Source organism: Manihot esculenta, chromosome 7, assembly GCF_001659605.2.
Source record: "Manihot esculenta cultivar AM560-2 chromosome 7, M.esculenta_v8, whole genome shotgun sequence".
NCBI lineage: Eukaryota > Viridiplantae > Streptophyta > Magnoliopsida > Malpighiales > Euphorbiaceae > Manihot > Manihot esculenta.
Window position 1 is genome coordinate 31,675,933 of NC_035167.2, and position 19,562 is coordinate 31,695,494.

Sequence of the window (19,562 nt, forward strand, 5' to 3'; positions counted from 1 at the left end):
GTCATTACAAACTCTTAGAAGTAAAGGGAAACACTTACAAAAATTAAAATGGTCTCCAGCCTTCTAGCAGCAGAAAAAACAGATGCATATCTGATAATGTAAAAGCAAAATGGAATAAAAATTGAACCAGTTAATCATGTCATCCCGGCAAAAAAAAAAAGCTTACAAATTATCCATGTGGTTATTTACAAGTAAGATTACAACAAATGCCCTCCACCTCCTTTCCTCTTCTAAATCTCTTTCATTTTCACAAATCTAAATTTACATCATGAAACACGACTCCCATTAATCCATAAGCAATAAAAAAAAAAAAAAAAAAAGGAAAACCAAAAACAGAACCCAAGAAGCACACCTCATTAGGGCCTACAATTATCTCCTCCCCAACACCATTTGATTAATGAACAAATCAAATATACTGTGGAGGCAAAGCAAAGCAGCAACCTAATCCTTTGCCTCCAAAAAGAATGTGTCTTAGCCCTTAGAGCATGTCGTCAACAGCCAACCAAGCTCCAAAATCCCTATTTCTAAACCCTACATTGGATTGCTATCACTGCCACCACTACAACCTGCCCATCCAACTAAGCAAAAAATTGTTACAAGCCCCATCATTCTCGTTTGCACTTCCCCATCTCTGGAAAGCGTTCTATAACGCCAACACGTTCCAGCAATTTAAAAATGGCCAATAAGAGCTATACAAAAGAACTAAGCTCAAATGTCAAAAACCAGCTTAGACAAGTCGATGCTGTCGTAAACCCTTTGCAAAGTGGGGTTGCATCAACCTAACATACAAGCCATTCTTTGCCATCAAAGAGTCATGGGTCCCTTCTTCAACAATTCGCCCTCCATTTAGAACCACAATATTGTCAACATGCCTCATCATTGCAGCCCTATGAGCTATCAGAATGGTTGTTTTGTTTCCCATTATCAGTGTATCCAATGCCTCTTGCACCACTCTGCTAGATTCAGATTCAATGGACGAGCTAGCTTCATCCAATAACAAGATGGGCGCGTTCTTCAGCACCACTCGAGCAATAGCAATTCTCTGCTTCTGCCCTGGTGTCAGGTCCACACCCCTCATTCCCACATGTGTGTCATAACCATGAGGCAGGCTGCTGATGAAGTGGTGAGCATTTGCTATTCTCGCAGCCTCTTTTATCTCAGCTTCACTAGCATTGTGCCTAGCATATATAATGTTTTCTCTTATGGTTGTTGAGAAGATAATTGGTTCCTGCTGCACCAGACCTAGGTGGTTTCTTAGCCATCTCAAATTATAAGTTCTCAAATCTCGTCCATCTAGTAGAACCTGACCAGCAGCTGGATCATAAAATCTCTCAATTAAAGAGATTATAGTGCTCTTCCCAGAACCTGAAACTCCTACCACGGCTACAGTTTGTCCACTATTAACTTTGAGACTGAAATTACTGAGTACCAACACTTCAGGGCGATTAGGATAACAGAAATCAACATTCTTCAACTCAATGCTCCCATAGACATTAGGTGGTTTCAGTGCCGAGTTATCATCTGGATCAATCTTGGGCACTCGATCTATAATTTCAAATACTGAAAGGAGAGATTTCCGCCGTTTAAGAATATATGGAGCTAATCCAAAAGGCTCAACTAGAGCAAATGTTGCAAACGAGAAAACCATATACTCTTTGATGGCTGTAGGCAGATCCATATACTGATTCTTTACAGAGTATGCAGTGTACCAGAGAAGAAGTGCGTTACAGGCAAATAGAAGAAACTGTGAAAATCCAAATGCAAAACCAATGGCCATTCCATGTAAAAAACTCTGCTTGAATATTTTCCTCAGTTGCAATCTGTAAAGCTCCATTACTTTGTTACCAGCACAGAATGCTACAACAGTATAAATGTTTCTAACAGCATCCTCAAGGACCAGTGCTGCCTTCCTGTGCATCTCCTGGATGCCCCTTGAAAATCCAGCAAGCCACAATTTCTGCAATATTTCAGTTGGCAGCCATTCAGAATTTGAGCAGAAAAATTAGATACTAGAACGTATCATTATTTCTTGAGTAACTTGTACATCAAAGAAATATGAAAGGAGTTAGACTGGAAAGATCATAACATCTGTTTCGAGGATGACGCAGACCATGAGATCATGCAAATAAATATTTTTAAAAAAATGAAAATATCAAGCTCGAAACATAAGCAAGATAGCACTAAAACAAAGCTTGCCATAGCACTCAACGTCAGATAGAGAAAATAACAATCTGAAAGGTAGCAAACAGAAATAGCATTCATCTTTTTGCTTGGTTGACATGTTCACTCCAATGCTGTAAATTGGAGGGAAAAAGCATGCCAATGATAAGAAATAGGATGAGCTGCACTAGTGCTTAATGTGTAAATGACTTCACAATAATAATAATATCTAGGGGTACCCTGTAAGGAAATCCACTCATTTAGATCAGAATAAAGCTCAGAAACAAGTTATTTGGAGAGAACGGAAGAAAGAGAAAGTGAAAAAGAAAATGCACAGTTGGAAAAGAAAGAGAAGAAGAGGATTTCAGGAAAAAAAATTAAGAAAATTCGGTAATTTCTAAATTTTCAATTAACGAAAGTTTATTATAATTCCAACTCACTAATCACTCAAGTCGGTGAGAACTGAGGAACTGATCTCTCACACAACCTTAGTGATATTTTTTTTGCGTCCTCTTCTTCTTTCCACACGCAACCCCTAGTAAAAGTATACTTCATGATCACCCCAAGAGAGCAGGATGATGTTTCTGAATTTAGGGACATTATGATTCAAGGAGAATATACAGGAATAAATGAGGACCTAATGGAGGGTCTTTAAGGAAGTTGACACAAGAATCTACCTTGCAAGATTATATGGATTCCTTTAATCTGTTTTATTCAAAAGCAGGAATTCAAGAAGATCAAGGATTGAGTTTTTTCCTCTCTGGATTAGCTGATGAGTTGCAAATGCCAGTGAGAATGTTTAAGCCAGGGACAATTGCCAGAGGCTTGCTCACTGGCTAGGTCGCAAGGGATAACTGCAGCAGCAATTTGGAATAAGGCCAAATCAGTAACTGAACTCACAACCATTATTAATACTTCATTTCTTGTCTTACTCAACCCAATTTGTCTAAACCTGTCGTGCTAAAGATCAATTAGCCTTGTATCAACACCTCAACTACCAAACTACCTGTTGTACCTTCAAGAAATCCAAGATCTCTGGTCAATTCAGGCATTTTGAAAATTTTGAGATTGAGAAGAGTAATCAAGAAACAGCAATTGATCAGAGTTCTTTTATTGATCATGATAAGGGTACCATTTCTGTTGTTAAGTGTGATATGGTTTACGGAAATGGAGACTTGTGTTCTTATTGCAAAAAAAAAAAAAAGGGAAGCAAAAAGAAAGGGTTGCTGGAAAAAGAATATACTAGAAGTATATAATTATCGTGATTTTGATTTGTGTGACAATGATCTAAGGTTCAATTCACATGATTACATTATCCTTAAAGAAGATGAGTTTTAGAAATGCAGAAGGCAAGAAATTTGAAGAGGGTGGAGATTGTGCTCATATCACTGGAAAAGTTGCCAAAGCCAATAAAAATAAATAAATATTAAAGTAGCAGTATTTTTTTTTTCCTTTTGTTGCTTCCTGAACACATGCCAATTTCTTTCCTTCCTTGAGGACAAGGAAGCTTGATCAGGGAGTATTGTTAGAGAATATACAGCATGCACAAAATGCCGTTAGAGAGTATTGTTAGGCAGTTGAGAAGTTATTTGAGCATTTTGTTACGTGGCAGCCATAAATAATAGATGATGATGCTCTTGTATGATATATCTTTTGTAGAAATGAATGGAAGTGTCTTTTTTTCTCTCTAGAGCTTTCTTTTCTCTGTGTTCTTGTTTTTGGTTCTGAATTTACGTATCAGACAACACTATTAAAATTCCTAGAACTACGATTCCAAATTTACAGAATAAGCGAATGTTTTTAAACTCGGACTAGTCAATGAACCAATGAAAGCAGAGAGTTGAAGGGTTTAAAGTTTAACCATGGTCAAACCGAGATTTAACCGGTATATTATTAAATAAATATTATAAAATTAATAATAATATTTTTATTATAATTAATGCTTTTATATATTCTTATAAATAATTATTAAAATAGGTTTACTTAAATTTAATAATTTGAATATCTAAACTCAATATTTTAAACAATAATATAATTACATCTAATAAGAAAAACTTACAATTGAAATTTTATGATAACAAATGAAAAATAAATATAATTATATTAGAATTATATAAAATAATAAATACAAATTGATGTACGTTTTAATCTCTAAGAGATAATAAAATAAAACAACTTAGTAATTTAACTTAATGAATAAAATAAATTATTATTAATAGTTTTTTTTTTTTAATTACAAAGGAACTACATGAGAATAACTAGCGCAACATTCTTGCAAGATACTGAAGTTGTTCAGAAGGTAAGTTGCCTTTAGCTTCATTCTGAGGATCAGAGTTTCAAACCCTAGTGGCAGCAAACACAAAATTCTTTTTATTGGTGAATACAGTCTGATTCAGACAACCAAAATCAAACCGTCCGGATTTTCAGTTAGATCAATATCTGGCCGGTTCACTCTGATTTTTACCGGTTTCAGTAAAAAGGGGGTTTATTACTTAAACCGAACCGGACCAAGATCCGGTTCCTAGTTAAACTGGTCCGGCCGGCCGGGCCAATCCGGTTTTGACAACCATGGAATAAGCAATTATATATCTAATATTTCATCAGTATGTAGCCAATAACACAGATCAAAAGAATAGTGATCCACAAAATGGTTCATTCAAAAACTAAGAAACAAGAATGTAATAAGTCAACAATCAATTAAATGATAAAAGAAAATATGCAAACCTGAGCAATTGCAGAAACCATGAGAATAGGCAAGGTTGCCAATGCCACAAGAGCCAATCGCCACTGGAGCAGCATCCCAATGATAACAGCAACAACAACAGCAGTACTGTCCTGTATAAATATTGAAAGCCGGTTGCTAAATGCTGCTCGCACAAATGTAGCATCATTAGCCAACCGCATGGACAATGTGTCAGCACTATTCTCCTCTTCATCAAACCATCCAACTTCATTGCGCAGCATTGCTGTTACATAAAGGCATTAATAAGCTAAACTCAATAAAAGGAATTTCGATTTTGCTATTTTCTATTCTCAAGCACCTAACTACAAGATTAAGGACCATTACCTGAAAACATCATTCTCCGAACTCGTTCGGTCATTTTTTCACCCATAATTCCAAAATAGAAGTGCTGCAAAAAATTCGCAACAACTGTCACCACACCCATGCAGGCAATGATCAAGCACCACTTGTTTACATCCTGCTGCAAGTGAGGATGTTCAGGCCTATAATAAGCAGTCACTATGAGCGCAATAACATAAGCAAGAAGTGGATTAAAGGAACCAAATATAGCAGCACCAATGCTTCCTAAAACAGCATATAGCCACTCTGCAAAGCTAAGTTCTGCCAGTCTCCAAAAAGACGGTGCCTGTCGATGCTTTTTATCCTTTGCATCCTTAAATTCAGTTGGAATATCACCTGAGTGACTTTGAGGCCGACTAAAAGTCTGTGAGTGGGAACGTTCATTTTTAGGATCAGATGTCAAAAGGGGTGATATAGGTGATTCAGGATCTGAACCATTTGATGTTTGTTGATTGGCAGACTGGACATCAATTTTGGGCAACTCCGGCAGTCGCATTTCAAAACTATCCTGCCTTTTTATTGATGGTTCCTTATCAGCTCCATCCAAGGGAAGACCATTTTCCATCATTTTTTCTGGTGGTGGGCTCAAAGCTTTCGGTGATTCTTGTGAGTTAAAGGTGCCATCCAGATGTTGAACACCCAGAACTCTCTGAAGAGATGGTGATTTCATCAATTTAGGAGACGCTGGTTCCTGGACGCTGTGGCTGGCAGAAGAATCCTTTTCAATTTGGAAAGCAGCAGTCTCCGTATAGTTTTTAGCTGGCATCCTGGAGAAAACATACATGTCTCATGATCACATATATTAGCATAAAATAAATATACACGCACATAAAATTTTGTTATAAGAAAGATAGTTGGTTCTCAGGCTAACCTCCTTGGAAGTTTTGCAGCTTCTTCACATTTGAGAAGCTCAGCATATAGACCATCCAGGTTTAATAGTTCATCATGCGTACCCATTTCAACAAGCTGACCTTCCTCCATTACAGCAATGTAATCAGCATTTCTAATAAGACTAAGTCGTCGAGCTATTATTATGGTTGACCGTCCCAACATGAGGAGATCTAGAGCCTCCTGAACTGTTCTCTCAGCTTCAAAATCAAGTCCACCAGTAACCTCATCAAGCAGAAGAACTGTTGGATTCAACAGCACTGCTCTAGCTACAGAAATTTTAATTTTCTGTTCCTCTGTCAATGATAAGCCAGTTGTGCCCACCTGTAAAACACAAGAATTAAATTTAGAAAAGATTAATCAAACTTTTATTACAATTACAATTTACTTTTTCCATAGAAATTTGGAACTTTTAGGTTTCTATTTGTCAAATTCTCATGGGCCAGGGAGTGAAAGGACAAACAGGCCACTTGCTGCTGGAATTGGGCCAGTTAAGGTGGGCCCCCCATCGCAAACTGACCTAAGCCATTTAGGTTTGTTTTGGTTTGCCAACTTTTCTTTGATTTGCCAATGTGGAAAGTATCCGCATCCCAACACTCCGCCTCAAGTGCAACTGCGCTGGACCTGTTGTTGTCTAGTTGTTACTTGGCATTACATAGAATAGTTCATCTTCATCTGCTTGGGTCTAGCATCTTTTAGCTCTCCCCTTCAAGAACCAACATATTTGGCTAGCCCATCAATCCATCTAAGTCTGGCTCGATTAGCTCAACTCCCACCCAACATATGATACATATGGGTCCCAGATATACAGCTGTTGTGCAGCTTGAGCCTGGTTTGTAAATCTGGGACCGCTATGTAACCTATGTTGGTTTGCTGCCGGTATTGGTCTAACTAAGGTGGAAGGACAAATGAGCTGGCTTGCTGCTGGAATTGGTCTAACTCAGGCGGTTCCATCACCAAAGTGGCCTGGTTTGAATTGGTCTAAGCCCTTCAGTTTTTCTTTGCTTTGCCTACTTGGGAATCGTCCACATGCCAAAACTTCTAGTTAGGAAGTTTATATCATTTAGGATATTTTATTATTATTTAAGAAATAGTGGTTTATTTTATTTTGGAAGTTAAGTTGGTTTTGGATTTCATATTAGTATCTTCTCATTTACGATTCAGATCCCAATAATAGTAGGATTAACAATTCTATTATATATACTAAATTCTATTGGTATATTTGGTAGATTATTGATATGATCATTATTAATGTTGATAATTAATAAAGCTTTGAGAATTCTTTTCTCTATCCTTTATGTTCTTGTTCTACATCAATTTTGGTTTCAAAGACTATTTATTGAATTGTCCATGGGAAAAGTGTATGGAATTTTAGGCTTACTATCCCTCACAAGCCCTTGGTGTCCTTTGTATTATGCTAGTATATCTTGTGGAAATAGAGCCTAGCAATTGATAACCCTAAGTCATTTTCATCAACCATCGTGCCATCACCCGTGCTCGCAACAGAACCTAGCATTGTTTCTTTCTCACAAATCAGGTCTCCACTAACCTTGAAAATCACCCACCTAACTCTCACCAAACAACAGTGCTGGCACCATCAATCTTCTCCTTGACAACAAGTGACTCCAAAGGTGCAAGTTGCAACTTCGAGAACTCGAAGCCACCCAAAACCCAAGATCCATCTGGGTCTCAAGTTTAACTCAAATCATTTTCCGGCCTCATTCTGTGGTTCTCCACCATGTCATCTTGTCTCATCAGCATCACACAATCCCATATTAGCACTATGACATCCCATATAAGTACCACATCAGCACTTACCAATTACCAACTCAACAAACTTTTCACAAAAACCATCCTACTAATTCAATGCAATAGTTCCTATTTCAACATCAGCAATGGGTAGTAATGAATGTTTAAGGCTAAGACTATACGCTGAAATCTATAACCACAAAATTCATTGAAATTGAAAGATTACAAGATGAAATTGAGAGTACATGGTATCTATCTGGGCTAAAACTCAAAGATTACAAGATGAAATCAATTACTACAAGGTACAACTAGTTGAGATATGTTATTTGAGGGATCACATAGTGTTATTGTATATTGTCGTCCTAACTTGTTTTATGAATATCAAACCATCAAATAACTTTTACAAGTCGGGGAGAGAGGACTTGAAGCATGGAAGAAGGTATATCATATTCAACAACTAGCTAGGAAGATAGAACTGGAAGACAAATCATATCTCTCAACTAAAAGCAGATTTGGGCACAATACCAAGAGGTCTTGAAGGTATAATTGCTAGACTTAAAGATGAAGAACATGTAGAGAAATTTAAAGATGAAGAACATAAAAATCAACTTAAAGATGAAGAACACAAAGCAATTTGGAGATGAACAACAAGTGCAGCTTGAAGAATCCAAAGATTTCATCGTTGAGCCTTCACATGTTGAAATCTAAGATGTTAAGACTGAGTTGGAAAAATTTTTTAGCAACTGATTCTAGAGAGAGAGGAGGCGGAGGGGGAGGAAGTTGATGAGCAAGAAAAGCTTGAGGATTCGGTACTAGAGAAATAAGAAAAATAAAATGTTGAGAAGACAATGAGCATTGTTAGCTAATTATTTTGTTATTAGTGTATTAGTTGTGATGGATTTTCTACATTCAGATGATTCTAGGATAGGAATTTTAAATTTTTATTAATTAAAAATTTATATTATTCAGGATTATATGATTATTATATGAATATTTTGTTTAGAAAGTGAAGTTGGTTTTCAATCCCTGAATTAGTATTTTCTTGTTTAAGATTCCCAATCCTGGTAGTAAGATTAGCAATTGTACTATATATAACTAAATTCTCTAGGTATTTTGGTAGACTATTATTATGATTATTATTGATATTGAGAAAGAATTTAATTATCTATCCTTTGTGGTGTTCTTATTCTAGCATCAATTGACCAAAGGAAAAATAACAGATAGCACAGGTCCAAGCAAAAACTTAGTCTTGTTAGTTTCACCTGTGTCTCATAGCCCCTCTCAAGTGAACTGATAAATGTATGGGCATGTGCTATTTTGGCAGCTTCTTCAATCTGATCAAAAGTAGCATCTCTTCCATATGCAATATTCTCTTTTATGCTTAAACTCAGCAAGGCTGGTTCCTGGGTGACTAGTCCTATTAGGCTTCTGAGCCATTCCAACTTCAGGTTTTTAATATTCTCTCCATCTAAAAGAACTTCTCCTGCACCATAATGAAAAAATAATAATAAAAATAACCGTCGTTGAGGAAATTCAGTTAAACCTTAAGTGAAAAATAATTAATCACAAGGGAATACCTAAGGTAGGATCATAAAACCGCTCCATGAGGGGGATAATACTGCTTTTTCCAGAGCCATTTCTGCCAACAAGTGCCACAGCTTTTTTAGCAGGAACAGTGAGGTAAAATCCACTCAAGATAGGGATCTCAGGACGAGACAGATAGCTGAAATATACATTTCTAAACTCGATATTTCCTTGCACAGACACTAGCGTATTTCCATCTTGATTGACTGTGGAGGAAGATCGGCTTATCATCTCATAAAGTCTATAAGCAGCAATTCGTCCTTGGTCAAATGAATAGAAGTTTGTTGCTGCTTGGTTTAGCCCTCTGTGAAACACCCAAGGGGGCAGATAAGAACACAATATAACAGCACCAACAAGAGAGAGGAACAAGACACTTACAGGCCACTCAAAATAACAGCAAACAATGCTGTAATTATTTCACCACCATGAGCTTTCTTATGTGTAACCAAGAACCTTCCCACCCATAGTTGTAAGGCACAAGAACATATTGCAAGCCCATATGTAAACCCAAGTCCAAGTCCTTGCACAAGGCTAATCAAAATACCATATCTCAGAGTTGCTTGTAATGAGGTTGCATAAGAATACTTGGCCAGCGTTTCATTTGTAAATGCACATAAGGTCCTAATATATGAGATTGCCTGCATAATTTAAGAAACCATTAACGAACGTATCATAGCTCATTTATCAAAAGAAGAATGCTGGATCAATCCTCATGATAAGAAAATGTAAGAAACAAAGTATATGCATTGCAAAGAAACCAATACTATGAAGCCAATACAAGTACATAGGTTCTTCAAATGGGCCACCACTAATACCTATATAAATTGCCTGTTGGACCTCAAACACATTCTGCAAGTTGAGGTGCTAGGGCTAGTTTGTCTAGTGCATTGCACCTCAGGTACACGTTTAACAACTATGCCCCCACCAATAAGATCAACTTTAGTAGTCTTTTATGAAAGAGAAATGTAAAAACTGAATTCATGAGACATTAATCGCGAAGTACTACTGTATGAAGAAAAAAAAATTGAGACAGAATCCAATATCTGCAAGGCAGGAGCGAGACTTGCAGAGAGAGAGAGAAATGACAGACTAATAATTAAATATTAATGGACTGGAAAAATAAATCCTTTCATTTCCTGTATCAGAACTAGGGCCCTTTCTTTTTCCTTTCTTTTTCTTTTCTTGGGTGCCCCTGGGGCATGTGGATTGTGGAGAAATCGAGGTAAGACGAGAAAAAGAGAATAAACCTGTTCAGCAACACTAGCAGCTTCAGCATATGCATCTTGAATACTCTCCGCCAGCCTGTGAAGAAATATATTTGATACACCTCCAGCAGCAACAATGAATGGACCAGTGGCTAATGTTATAAGGGCAATCTGCCAGCAGTTGATAAATCCAATAACAAGACCACTAAAAAACGTTGCCATGTTATGAATATAGTTTCCAACCTGCATCATCAAAGACCTCCCATTGAGTTAGATAAGATATTTGTGAAATCAGAACATGTGGAATTCTATATCTCCAAGATACCTTTTCACTAAGAGCAGACTGAATGAGCAGCACATCACTCAATACTTGGCTTACAATGTCCCCATTGTTCCCATAGGTGTCAAAAAAGCTCATATCCTGATTAAGTAATACTTGAACATAGTTGGACCTAATGACAGCAGTCTGACGCTCCCCAGTTAGAATCCAGCATGATACCTCTATTACAGAAAGCAAGTTAGCATCAATAACAACAAAGAAGGAAAAAAAAGGAGAAGATAACTGAAATAATTATGATAATATTTTAAACCTTACCTATCCAACCAGCTGCAAAAACACCCCCAGCTATGTAAATAATGGTTAAAGATAGCTGCATAAAACAAACAGCTAGGTTAACAAAAACACATTTAAATTTATTTTTAGAATAAAGGAACAAAGAGAGAGAGAATATCGTGAGGGAAAAGAAAATAGCCAACAACATCATCAAGAATAGCCTAAAGAAAAAAAATGAAGCAATCTATCTATCCTTGAGTTGTGTGCTGATGTCAAATGAAGATTAATGTCCAAGTTTCAAGCCCTGAAAATCCAATTTGAGATATGCAAACTCATGGCCAAACTTGGTCAATGGCACAGGATCCTTTATCCTTATGACAAATTCGCCTGCACAATAGAAACTTGGCTATGCATTACTAGTTTAGTTGAACCAAAAACTTTAGCACATTGCCCAAAAAAGTAAAGCATATCACTTTTTCAAGGCCATACAGGCTATTTTCAGTTTTTAATTTGCCCAAGACAAAAATTCATTATTGGATTAGGGTAAACTATTTACAGAGGATAAGTTACAAAATCATGCCCACACATAGACAACATATCACAACCTGACATATCTTTGATTTCTCAAACTCTCTTCGTCTAAGACCAAGCAATCATCTCCCTCCCTCCCTCTCCCTCTCTTTCTCTCTCTCTCTCTCTCTCTCTCACACACACACACACACAGAGAAAATCATGCTCCAGGAAGCTATTGTAGTTCAATTAAACAAAATAGATACAAGAGTCTGGGCAGGGAAAATCACCCCTATTAGCAGGTAGCAAGGAATACTCCTTGCATCATAGGTATCCCAGACTCTAAAAAACTAAGGACCCTTTAATATTTGTATGCTTGTATACTTGCATCTTAATTTGTAATATAATAGCATTTTTGTTGGCATTCTGTTATAACTAATACTGGATCAAAGTTACATTTAAAAGGAAAAAAACAAATAAAAAAGCAGGGCATATTGATCCTGAAAATGATTGTATGGGGAAAATTTATCCTTGTTATGGTTACAAAGACCAGAATTGCCATTATAGAAAAATAGAAGGGAAATAATTCCCCATCCTTTTGCCCCACCCTGTTATCTCTCCTGGTTGGCCAAAGGCTCCAAGTACAATAAGGCCCTATATGACTAGACTATATCACATTGCTTTGTTGGTCTGACATGCTGAGCTAGTTTCAATAGTGATGTTCTTTGTATTATTGATGTTTCATTAAGAACTTAAGATATTTTTGTATTCTAATATTATAATTTATGAACAAAAAGCATTATGCAAAATTTTATACACATTTTCAGAGTAAAGGCGAGCCACACCACACATCCCTGAGCATTCACTTGCACCTCGCACCTAGGCCACAAGAACATTGTGTGCCTTGCATCTCCAACAACTACTATACGCAGGTAACCACAAGTGTGAGAAATTCAGGATCAACACAAAGATTTATTAACAAAGTTGGCTTGCACCAAGGATAAGCCTAAATAAACTGATTAAGTACATATGCAAGGATACTGCTAGTAATAGGTGCATGCATTTTGCTAATGACATAGTTATATAGAATAAACTGACATGAGGTTCAACAAATATTGAAGCTTTGGAGATAAGCACTATATTACATTCTAGGAAGCTAAGAAGAAATATTGAGTAGATCATTCAAAGATCTACTTTTTTATATTCAAATAGTATAAATGTAAAAAAAGACAAGATTTATGAATATTTTTTATTGTGATTGTGACAAATGGATCGATGGGGGAAATAATAATCCCCATCCTGAAAATGATAAATATCCTAATAATAAAATTAAAGGTAAAACTTTGTGCCTTTCTCGAGTCTTTTCTTGCAAACAAAAAAAGATATCATTTTTTAGAATTCAGTACACAAAAGTATTCTCCATTTTACTTTGGTACCTAGGTTATATCCCATGAAGGTGTAGGAAAATTGACGAAGATGTCACACTTAGAATTTTGGAAGAATGATTGAAATGAATAAATATGATGGTCTTAAGTACTCATACAAGCTGCACTAAGTTTCAGGTGAAGCTCTGGAAACCTGCATGTGGCTAGCAAAACTGTATGGTAGTGAATGTTGGGCAATGAAGCAATAACATATACAAAAAGCAGAAGAGATAGAGGTACAGATGAATACATGGAGAAGAGAAAGAGAGAGAGACCAAGTAATGTAAAATAGTGAGGGTATAGAATGTAGAAACTTGATCACTAGACCTTGTAATAAAATGTAGTCCTAAACCAATAAGGATGAAAGAAAAGGATTAATATAGTTGACCTGGACAGATTATGACTGAAGTTCAGCTAAGTTGAACTGAATCAAATAATAAAAACTTGTTATTGACACTTATTAGTTTATTGGTAATTAATACTGTTAAATTCCCACATTGGATTGGGAATTGGGATAGTAATGTATCCCTTATAGAGCCTTGGATACTCCCCCAATCCCTCTTCCTTGAGCTAGCTTTTGAGGATGCATTAGGCCCAATCCATTTTCTTAAGAATACTATTAGAATCTCCCATCTAATGTTGGACCTTGCATAAGTGTTTCACGTTCCAAGTGTTTGGTCCCTTATAAGGCCTTAGACACTCCCCCCACCCCCCGAGCGAGCTTTTGATGTAAGTTAGCCTCAACCCATTTTGTTAAAAAATACCTACCTTGTCCTTACCCCAACCTTAATGCATTTTCTCTATTATTAAGAAAACAAATTAAACTAAAGGTTGTAGCATATAACTATGGCAATATGACATCAACTGGAAACAAAATGGATGACAATAAGAAAGTTGCAAAAATGAGATCCTAGAGATAAAGACAGTAGCAATGAAGCAACAGTAGCCCTTTGAGATGAAAAGAAATGTCCGCAGCCAATCTTTTCAATTTTAGACATTGTAATTCAACAAGCACAAGGAGTCACATATTTAACAATTTAATTCATATTGTAAAACTCTCTGCTAAGTATTTGTTTGGCATTGCCATTGAAACTGCTTTTTGAAATACAACCCTTCTAATGTTGAAACAAGTTTTGGCTTGAGAGTTTTTATGATCAAAACATGTCAAATATACCTTAAAACAATCTCAATTGCCTTGATTAACATATTCAATATAACGTCTCATTGCCTTTATTTAACATATTCAATATAGTGTCTTATTGCCTTTAACTAACATATTCAATGTGGTGTTTTCACAACGACTACATTAGTTTCTATCAACCCAACAAGTCGAACAAAACTTAAAAGACAATCATGTAAGATTTAACATCAATATTCACCCAACTAAATAACATCTCTTCTTATATTCAAAATGTAAAATATGTTTCCTTCATGCAATTGTCACTAGAAAAGACCTATATTGTTTTCCAAAACCAGAAAAGGAAATAAGTGCTATCAAACTACAAAACTTCAAACTTCTCTAACTTCCAATTCTTAGTCCCAAATCCTTAATGTTAATTAATCTGCCCATCAAGCTCAGATAAATCTCAGATGCAAATTCACCTGAGCTCAACAAACACTAGATACCCATAACTCAAAACTTCAGCTTCCATTTCCATCATTTCCTCATCCCCAAGAAAAGACAAAAAAACTACTAGAAATATAAATTTGCGAGCAAAAAAATTTCAAAAATCAAAATATCCATACATCTTTGAACCTCTCAAATTGCTCCTCAGGTCTATCATGTCCAATCCGCATAACCTCAACAATCTTCGCAAAATAATGCAAGTAAACAACAAGCGCAGTGCCATGGGCAGCAGCAGCAAGCGAGCCAACGATCATAAGACCCCAGTCAAGCCGGTCAGCATAAGCAAACAACCGCGAGAAAGGAACAGCAGCAGGGGGAGGCTCCATCTCCTCAGGTTCCTCCATCTCCTCCTCCGCCTCAGCCTGCGCAGCAGCAGCAGCTGCTGCAGCGGCCTCAGCACTGGTATCCAGGTACGGCGAAGGCGACTCCGGAGGCTCAGAAACCTCAGAAACAGGCGTTAACGGCTGTATATGAGGTGGGGACCACCCGAACAATCCCCTGGAGATCATCATCTTGAAAAACTTGAGAGATTCACTGAACTATGCAACTTCTCTCACAGAAAAACCCTAATTAATTCCTGCCCCTCTAAATTTAGCAGCAGATCCGCTAAATTTAGAGGAAAACAATACAATGGCACTCGAATTTCTGAGTTTAGGGTATGATTTTTTGTGCTTTTTTTTATTTTTTATTTATTTTTAAATTTTGCTTTTTGGTTTTGGGCTTGGAAAAGCTGAGTGAAGAAAGAGGTGACTGAGTCAAAACAGGCGGACAATGAGGAAATATTAAGTCTCACTCCCACCCGCTATATCACCAAGAGAGAAAAGGCGCGTGACTAGTACGCTTTTCATTGTTCTCGTTTTCGTTGTTTTGTTATATTACAGTTGGGTTAACGGTCAAGTGCCGGCAACATCGTAGAGCGTTACTTTTCCTATGCAAAACTGCTTTTTGGGCGAGGATAATTACTATTTTGATCCCTGTGGTCCAATGAAATTAATTATTAATTTTTTATTTTTAAAAATATACTAAATAATTATTTATTTATTACATGATTGATAATTAAATAATACATAGAACTTATTTTACAATAGTGATTATATTAATGTAGAAATATTTCATTAAAATAATTTATAAATAATTTGATAGTGAAAATTTATCTTAAAAATTAAGTAATTTTAATATAAATAAAATATAATAAAATTTTAAAATATCCCATAACAATACAATAGTTTTATTATTCTAATGTATAGTTAAATATTTTTTTAATTTACCCTTTAATAAATAGAGTATTTCTAAAATATTAATTAGTTTTACTATATTTGTATAGTAATATAATTTTTTAATTTTATCTTTGTTGATTTATTTATTATTTTTTTTAATTTATATGTAGAAAACTTAAAAGATAGATAATAAATAAAACAGATGGAAGTATTTTTGAAGAAAATGATACTGTTTTTTGTAATGTTTTGGTAACCGTGAACAAAGGGATTACAGCTGTGTTGAGTTGGCCAGAAGGTGAGAGGGTGTAGGTTTTTTCAGAGAATGTTGGGCCAGATTAGTGTAGCCTTTCTATAATATTTATTATTTTTTTGCGGTTAAAAAGTTTAATGAAGAAATTAATTAATAGATTTTTTAAAATATTAAAAAAATTTAATATATTTTTTAAAATTAAAAAATTAATTAAAAAATTTTTTTATATTATAAAAATTAAATAGTAATGGATGATCTGATATTTAAAAAATAGAATTTTATAAGAGTTTTCTAAAATTAGCCAAAAAGCCCCTTCCTGAAGAGAGTGTTTCTCCTTTTATCTTTTTTTTTCTGTCTACTAGTGACGTGTAACAAACTGTCTCTCATTGGGTCACCTATCTCTGTCATGTTGATTCGGACGTACGAGAATATCAGATTCCTGCCCCATGCGTAACGGCCTCTTATTCTCCCCGGGCGCGCATGCGGATGGACCTACAAGACAGATGGGTTATCCCTTTCCCGATGTCGAACTGGGCCTGAAGATAGGATTAAAGCTGAACCTAGATAGGATTTATTTAATGGGCCGCATGGATTAGATCGACCAGATTGAGGAGGATAATTGGAGCCCGATCTTAAAGTTGGGCGGACCGGACCTGATTTATGCGGGAGACTTGAAGGCTTTCAAATAATAGGCTGGTGTCATGAACCTGGCCCTAGATCGGGGTGAAAAAGTCCAGCAGTTATCAGTAATTTATTTATAAATAAAAAAAAGATATTTTTTTGAAAGCAAAGGGGCACTAAGGAGAACCGGAGAAGAGTGGATCAGATATCATTAAGAGAGAGAGAGGATTTGAGTGTTTCTGCCAGTGCATTTCTTCTGTCCATTTCAAGGCTCTCTTTTCCTTCTACCTTTCTTTTCAATAATTTTTTTTTTTTCTCATGTATTGCTTTTTACTTTATTTTAGTTGTGTTTGTTAAATGCAAGACACAACACAAGATCCGTTGGTTGCTATATTTGAGTTTGCAGCAACACGTGGGATTTTTTTTTTTGTAAAAGATCTATTTTAATCCTTAAAACATTTATCAATAGTCAAATAAGCCTTTAAAATTTTTTTTACGTTCAAACAAGCCCTGTAACTATTTAAATAAATCAAATAAGGCCAATTAAAATCAAATATATTCTTAAAAACATATAAACCTTTCAAATGTTAGAAAATGTTAATATAGCCTTTAAAATATCAAATAATCCCTTTTAATTCAAATTTTTTTCTCATATTTTATTTCATTATTTTGTACGTAAAATTCTTGTCTGTCAGTGTATATTATATACTAACATCTCAATAAAATAACCAACATCTTTTATTAGATCATTTCAAATTATTTATGATAAATATAAAAAAAGTGAAAACCCATAAAAAAAATTTCTGATTTATTCAATAAAGAGGAAATTATCAGCTTTGCAAGTTATAATCAAAGAAAATCACCATGCATGTATTGTTGAAGTCATGCATGTATTGTTGAAGTCATGCGTTTCAAAAGACTCTCAGTTAGATAAAGGAGTTGTGTTGGTCGACTGTGAATCTGGTGTCTAGATTTATTAAATAATTTATCAGAACCTTATGAACTATAAAAAAAAATTTCTATAATGGCTTAATCTAAATTTAAATTAAAATAAATAATAATTTATTCTCTCCTTTTATCTATTTTAAAAAGTGGAAGGACTTATTTATCTATTGGTCAATTTTTTGCTTACTTTATGATACTTTTAATATATTAAAATTAAAAAATATAATATTTATAAACATCACATCACATGGCTGCACTCCGAGATTTAGTCTGGTGAAAAGTGCATCCTAATAGCTTTAAGAGGTCTAAGGTTCTACTCCCCAATCCCTATTTCAAAAAAAAAAAAAATCACATGGCTAAACTATCCTTTCTCAAAATTTAAATTAAGGTGTTTAAACATGTATTAAGCCAAAAATAAAATTATTAATAAGTTTTAGTTTAATATATTATAAAAATATTTTTAGATATTTGGAATTCAAATTCCCAGATAATTTCTCAATTATTTATTGATTATATGATTAGGTAGATGGCATGATAGAAGAGGCCCTTGAGTTGTAGCAGCAAACAAAAGTGAGGCAGCTTTGTATGGTGCATAAGCACACACAAAGCATGGATGGTCGGATAAACAGGCAAAGGGCCAGAAAAAAAGATGGTGATGATGGATTTTTATCATATCATCAAAATTATGGCTATGCAAAAAAGAGGAATATAATGAAATCACTACACTCCAACTGCATAATTCAAACCCTTTTCCCTCCTTTTCTCTCTCTCTTTCTTCCTTTTTTTTCACTCTTTTTCAATATAATTATATTGTTTAGGTAATTTTTACTTAAACCAGATCTACTCTTTTTTTTCACTCATTTTCAATTAATTATATTATTTTGGTAATTTTTACTTAAATTAAATCTACATTGATCTGCAATATAAATATATAAATTTTATATGGACCTCATTATATATTTACATTATGAATTCACATGCATTCTATTATATCCGACAAAAATAAAGAGAAAGCTTATTATATCAAAATAAAAATTTTAAAAATAAAACATAAGATCTCCTGTTCGGGAAGAATCCCAAAACTGGAGACTATTTCCCTTTTCTCTTGAAAAGGAATCAAAGCAAAGCCCCGTTACTATTAAAAAAAATTCATTTTAATCCAAATCTTCTCCTACTCAATCCAATCAATTCATAACTTTTCAAAATTCTCATCTACATCCTTATTTGAATCAATATCCTATTTTGAATACAATAATTCTTCTAGAAGCTCAATATTTGTATACTTGAATTTTATCCTTTTTATTTGGATTATTACAAGTTAATTTATTTTTTCTGCAATTAAATATTAATTTTTGCAATTTAAAAATTAAAAGATGATGAGTTTTAGTTAGATTAATTAATGAGGTTCTATATTTAGGACTAATAATTTCTATAAGTTAATTTAAATAATATTTATAATTTATTAAGTATTATTGAGTTTATGTAAATTTTGAAATGTATAAATAGATCGGAAATGCTGGCGAATATTTTAAAAAATAATAATAAAATAAATATAATATAATATTTAAATTCGCACTTCACAATTTATATTTTTATCGTAAAATTTATTTTCAATACAAATGAATAGATAAATATATAACATTGATATTTTTATTAAACGTATATATATATATATATATATATTATTTTATTTATTTAAATGGAATGGGTAAAAGTAAATTCATATTTCTTGAATAAATAAAAAAAA

General features: G+C 34.5%; 1 protein-coding gene across 1 annotated transcript; it reads right to left on the minus strand.

Moving 5' to 3' along the window:
- Nucleotides 1-91: 91 nt before the first annotated feature.
- LOC110619815 (ABC transporter B family member 20) lies at nucleotides 92-15,632 on the minus strand. Its single transcript, XM_021763379.2, has 11 exons — nucleotides 14,902-15,632; nucleotides 11,264-11,318; nucleotides 10,994-11,169; nucleotides 10,711-10,911; nucleotides 9,842-10,101; nucleotides 9,457-9,767; nucleotides 9,142-9,362; nucleotides 6,114-6,454; nucleotides 5,228-6,009; nucleotides 4,885-5,126; nucleotides 92-1,957 (listed from the first exon to the last, which is right to left on the minus strand). Exons 1-11 carry the CDS (start codon nucleotides 15,292-15,294, stop codon nucleotides 728-730), a joined length of 4,212 nt encoding a protein of 1,403 aa, XP_021619071.1. The 5' UTR covers nucleotides 15,295-15,632; the 3' UTR covers nucleotides 92-727.
- Nucleotides 15,633-19,562: the final 3,930 nt, after the last annotated feature.

Excerpts from the sequence above, each read along its gene's own strand:
- LOC110619815 (XM_021763379.2), bottom strand. The coding sequence starts at position 15,294 with ATGATGATCTCCAGGGGATTGTTCGGGTGGTCCCCACCTCATATACAG. Across the intron at positions 9,363-9,456 it reads GTTTTATGATCCTACCTTAG|GAGAAGTTCTTTTAGATGGA; the intron begins GTATTCCCTTGT and ends ATTATGGTGCAG. Across the intron at positions 6,455-9,141 it reads AGAGGGGCTATGAGACACAG|GTGGGCACAACTGGCTTATC; the intron begins GTGAAACTAACA and ends TGTGTTTTACAG.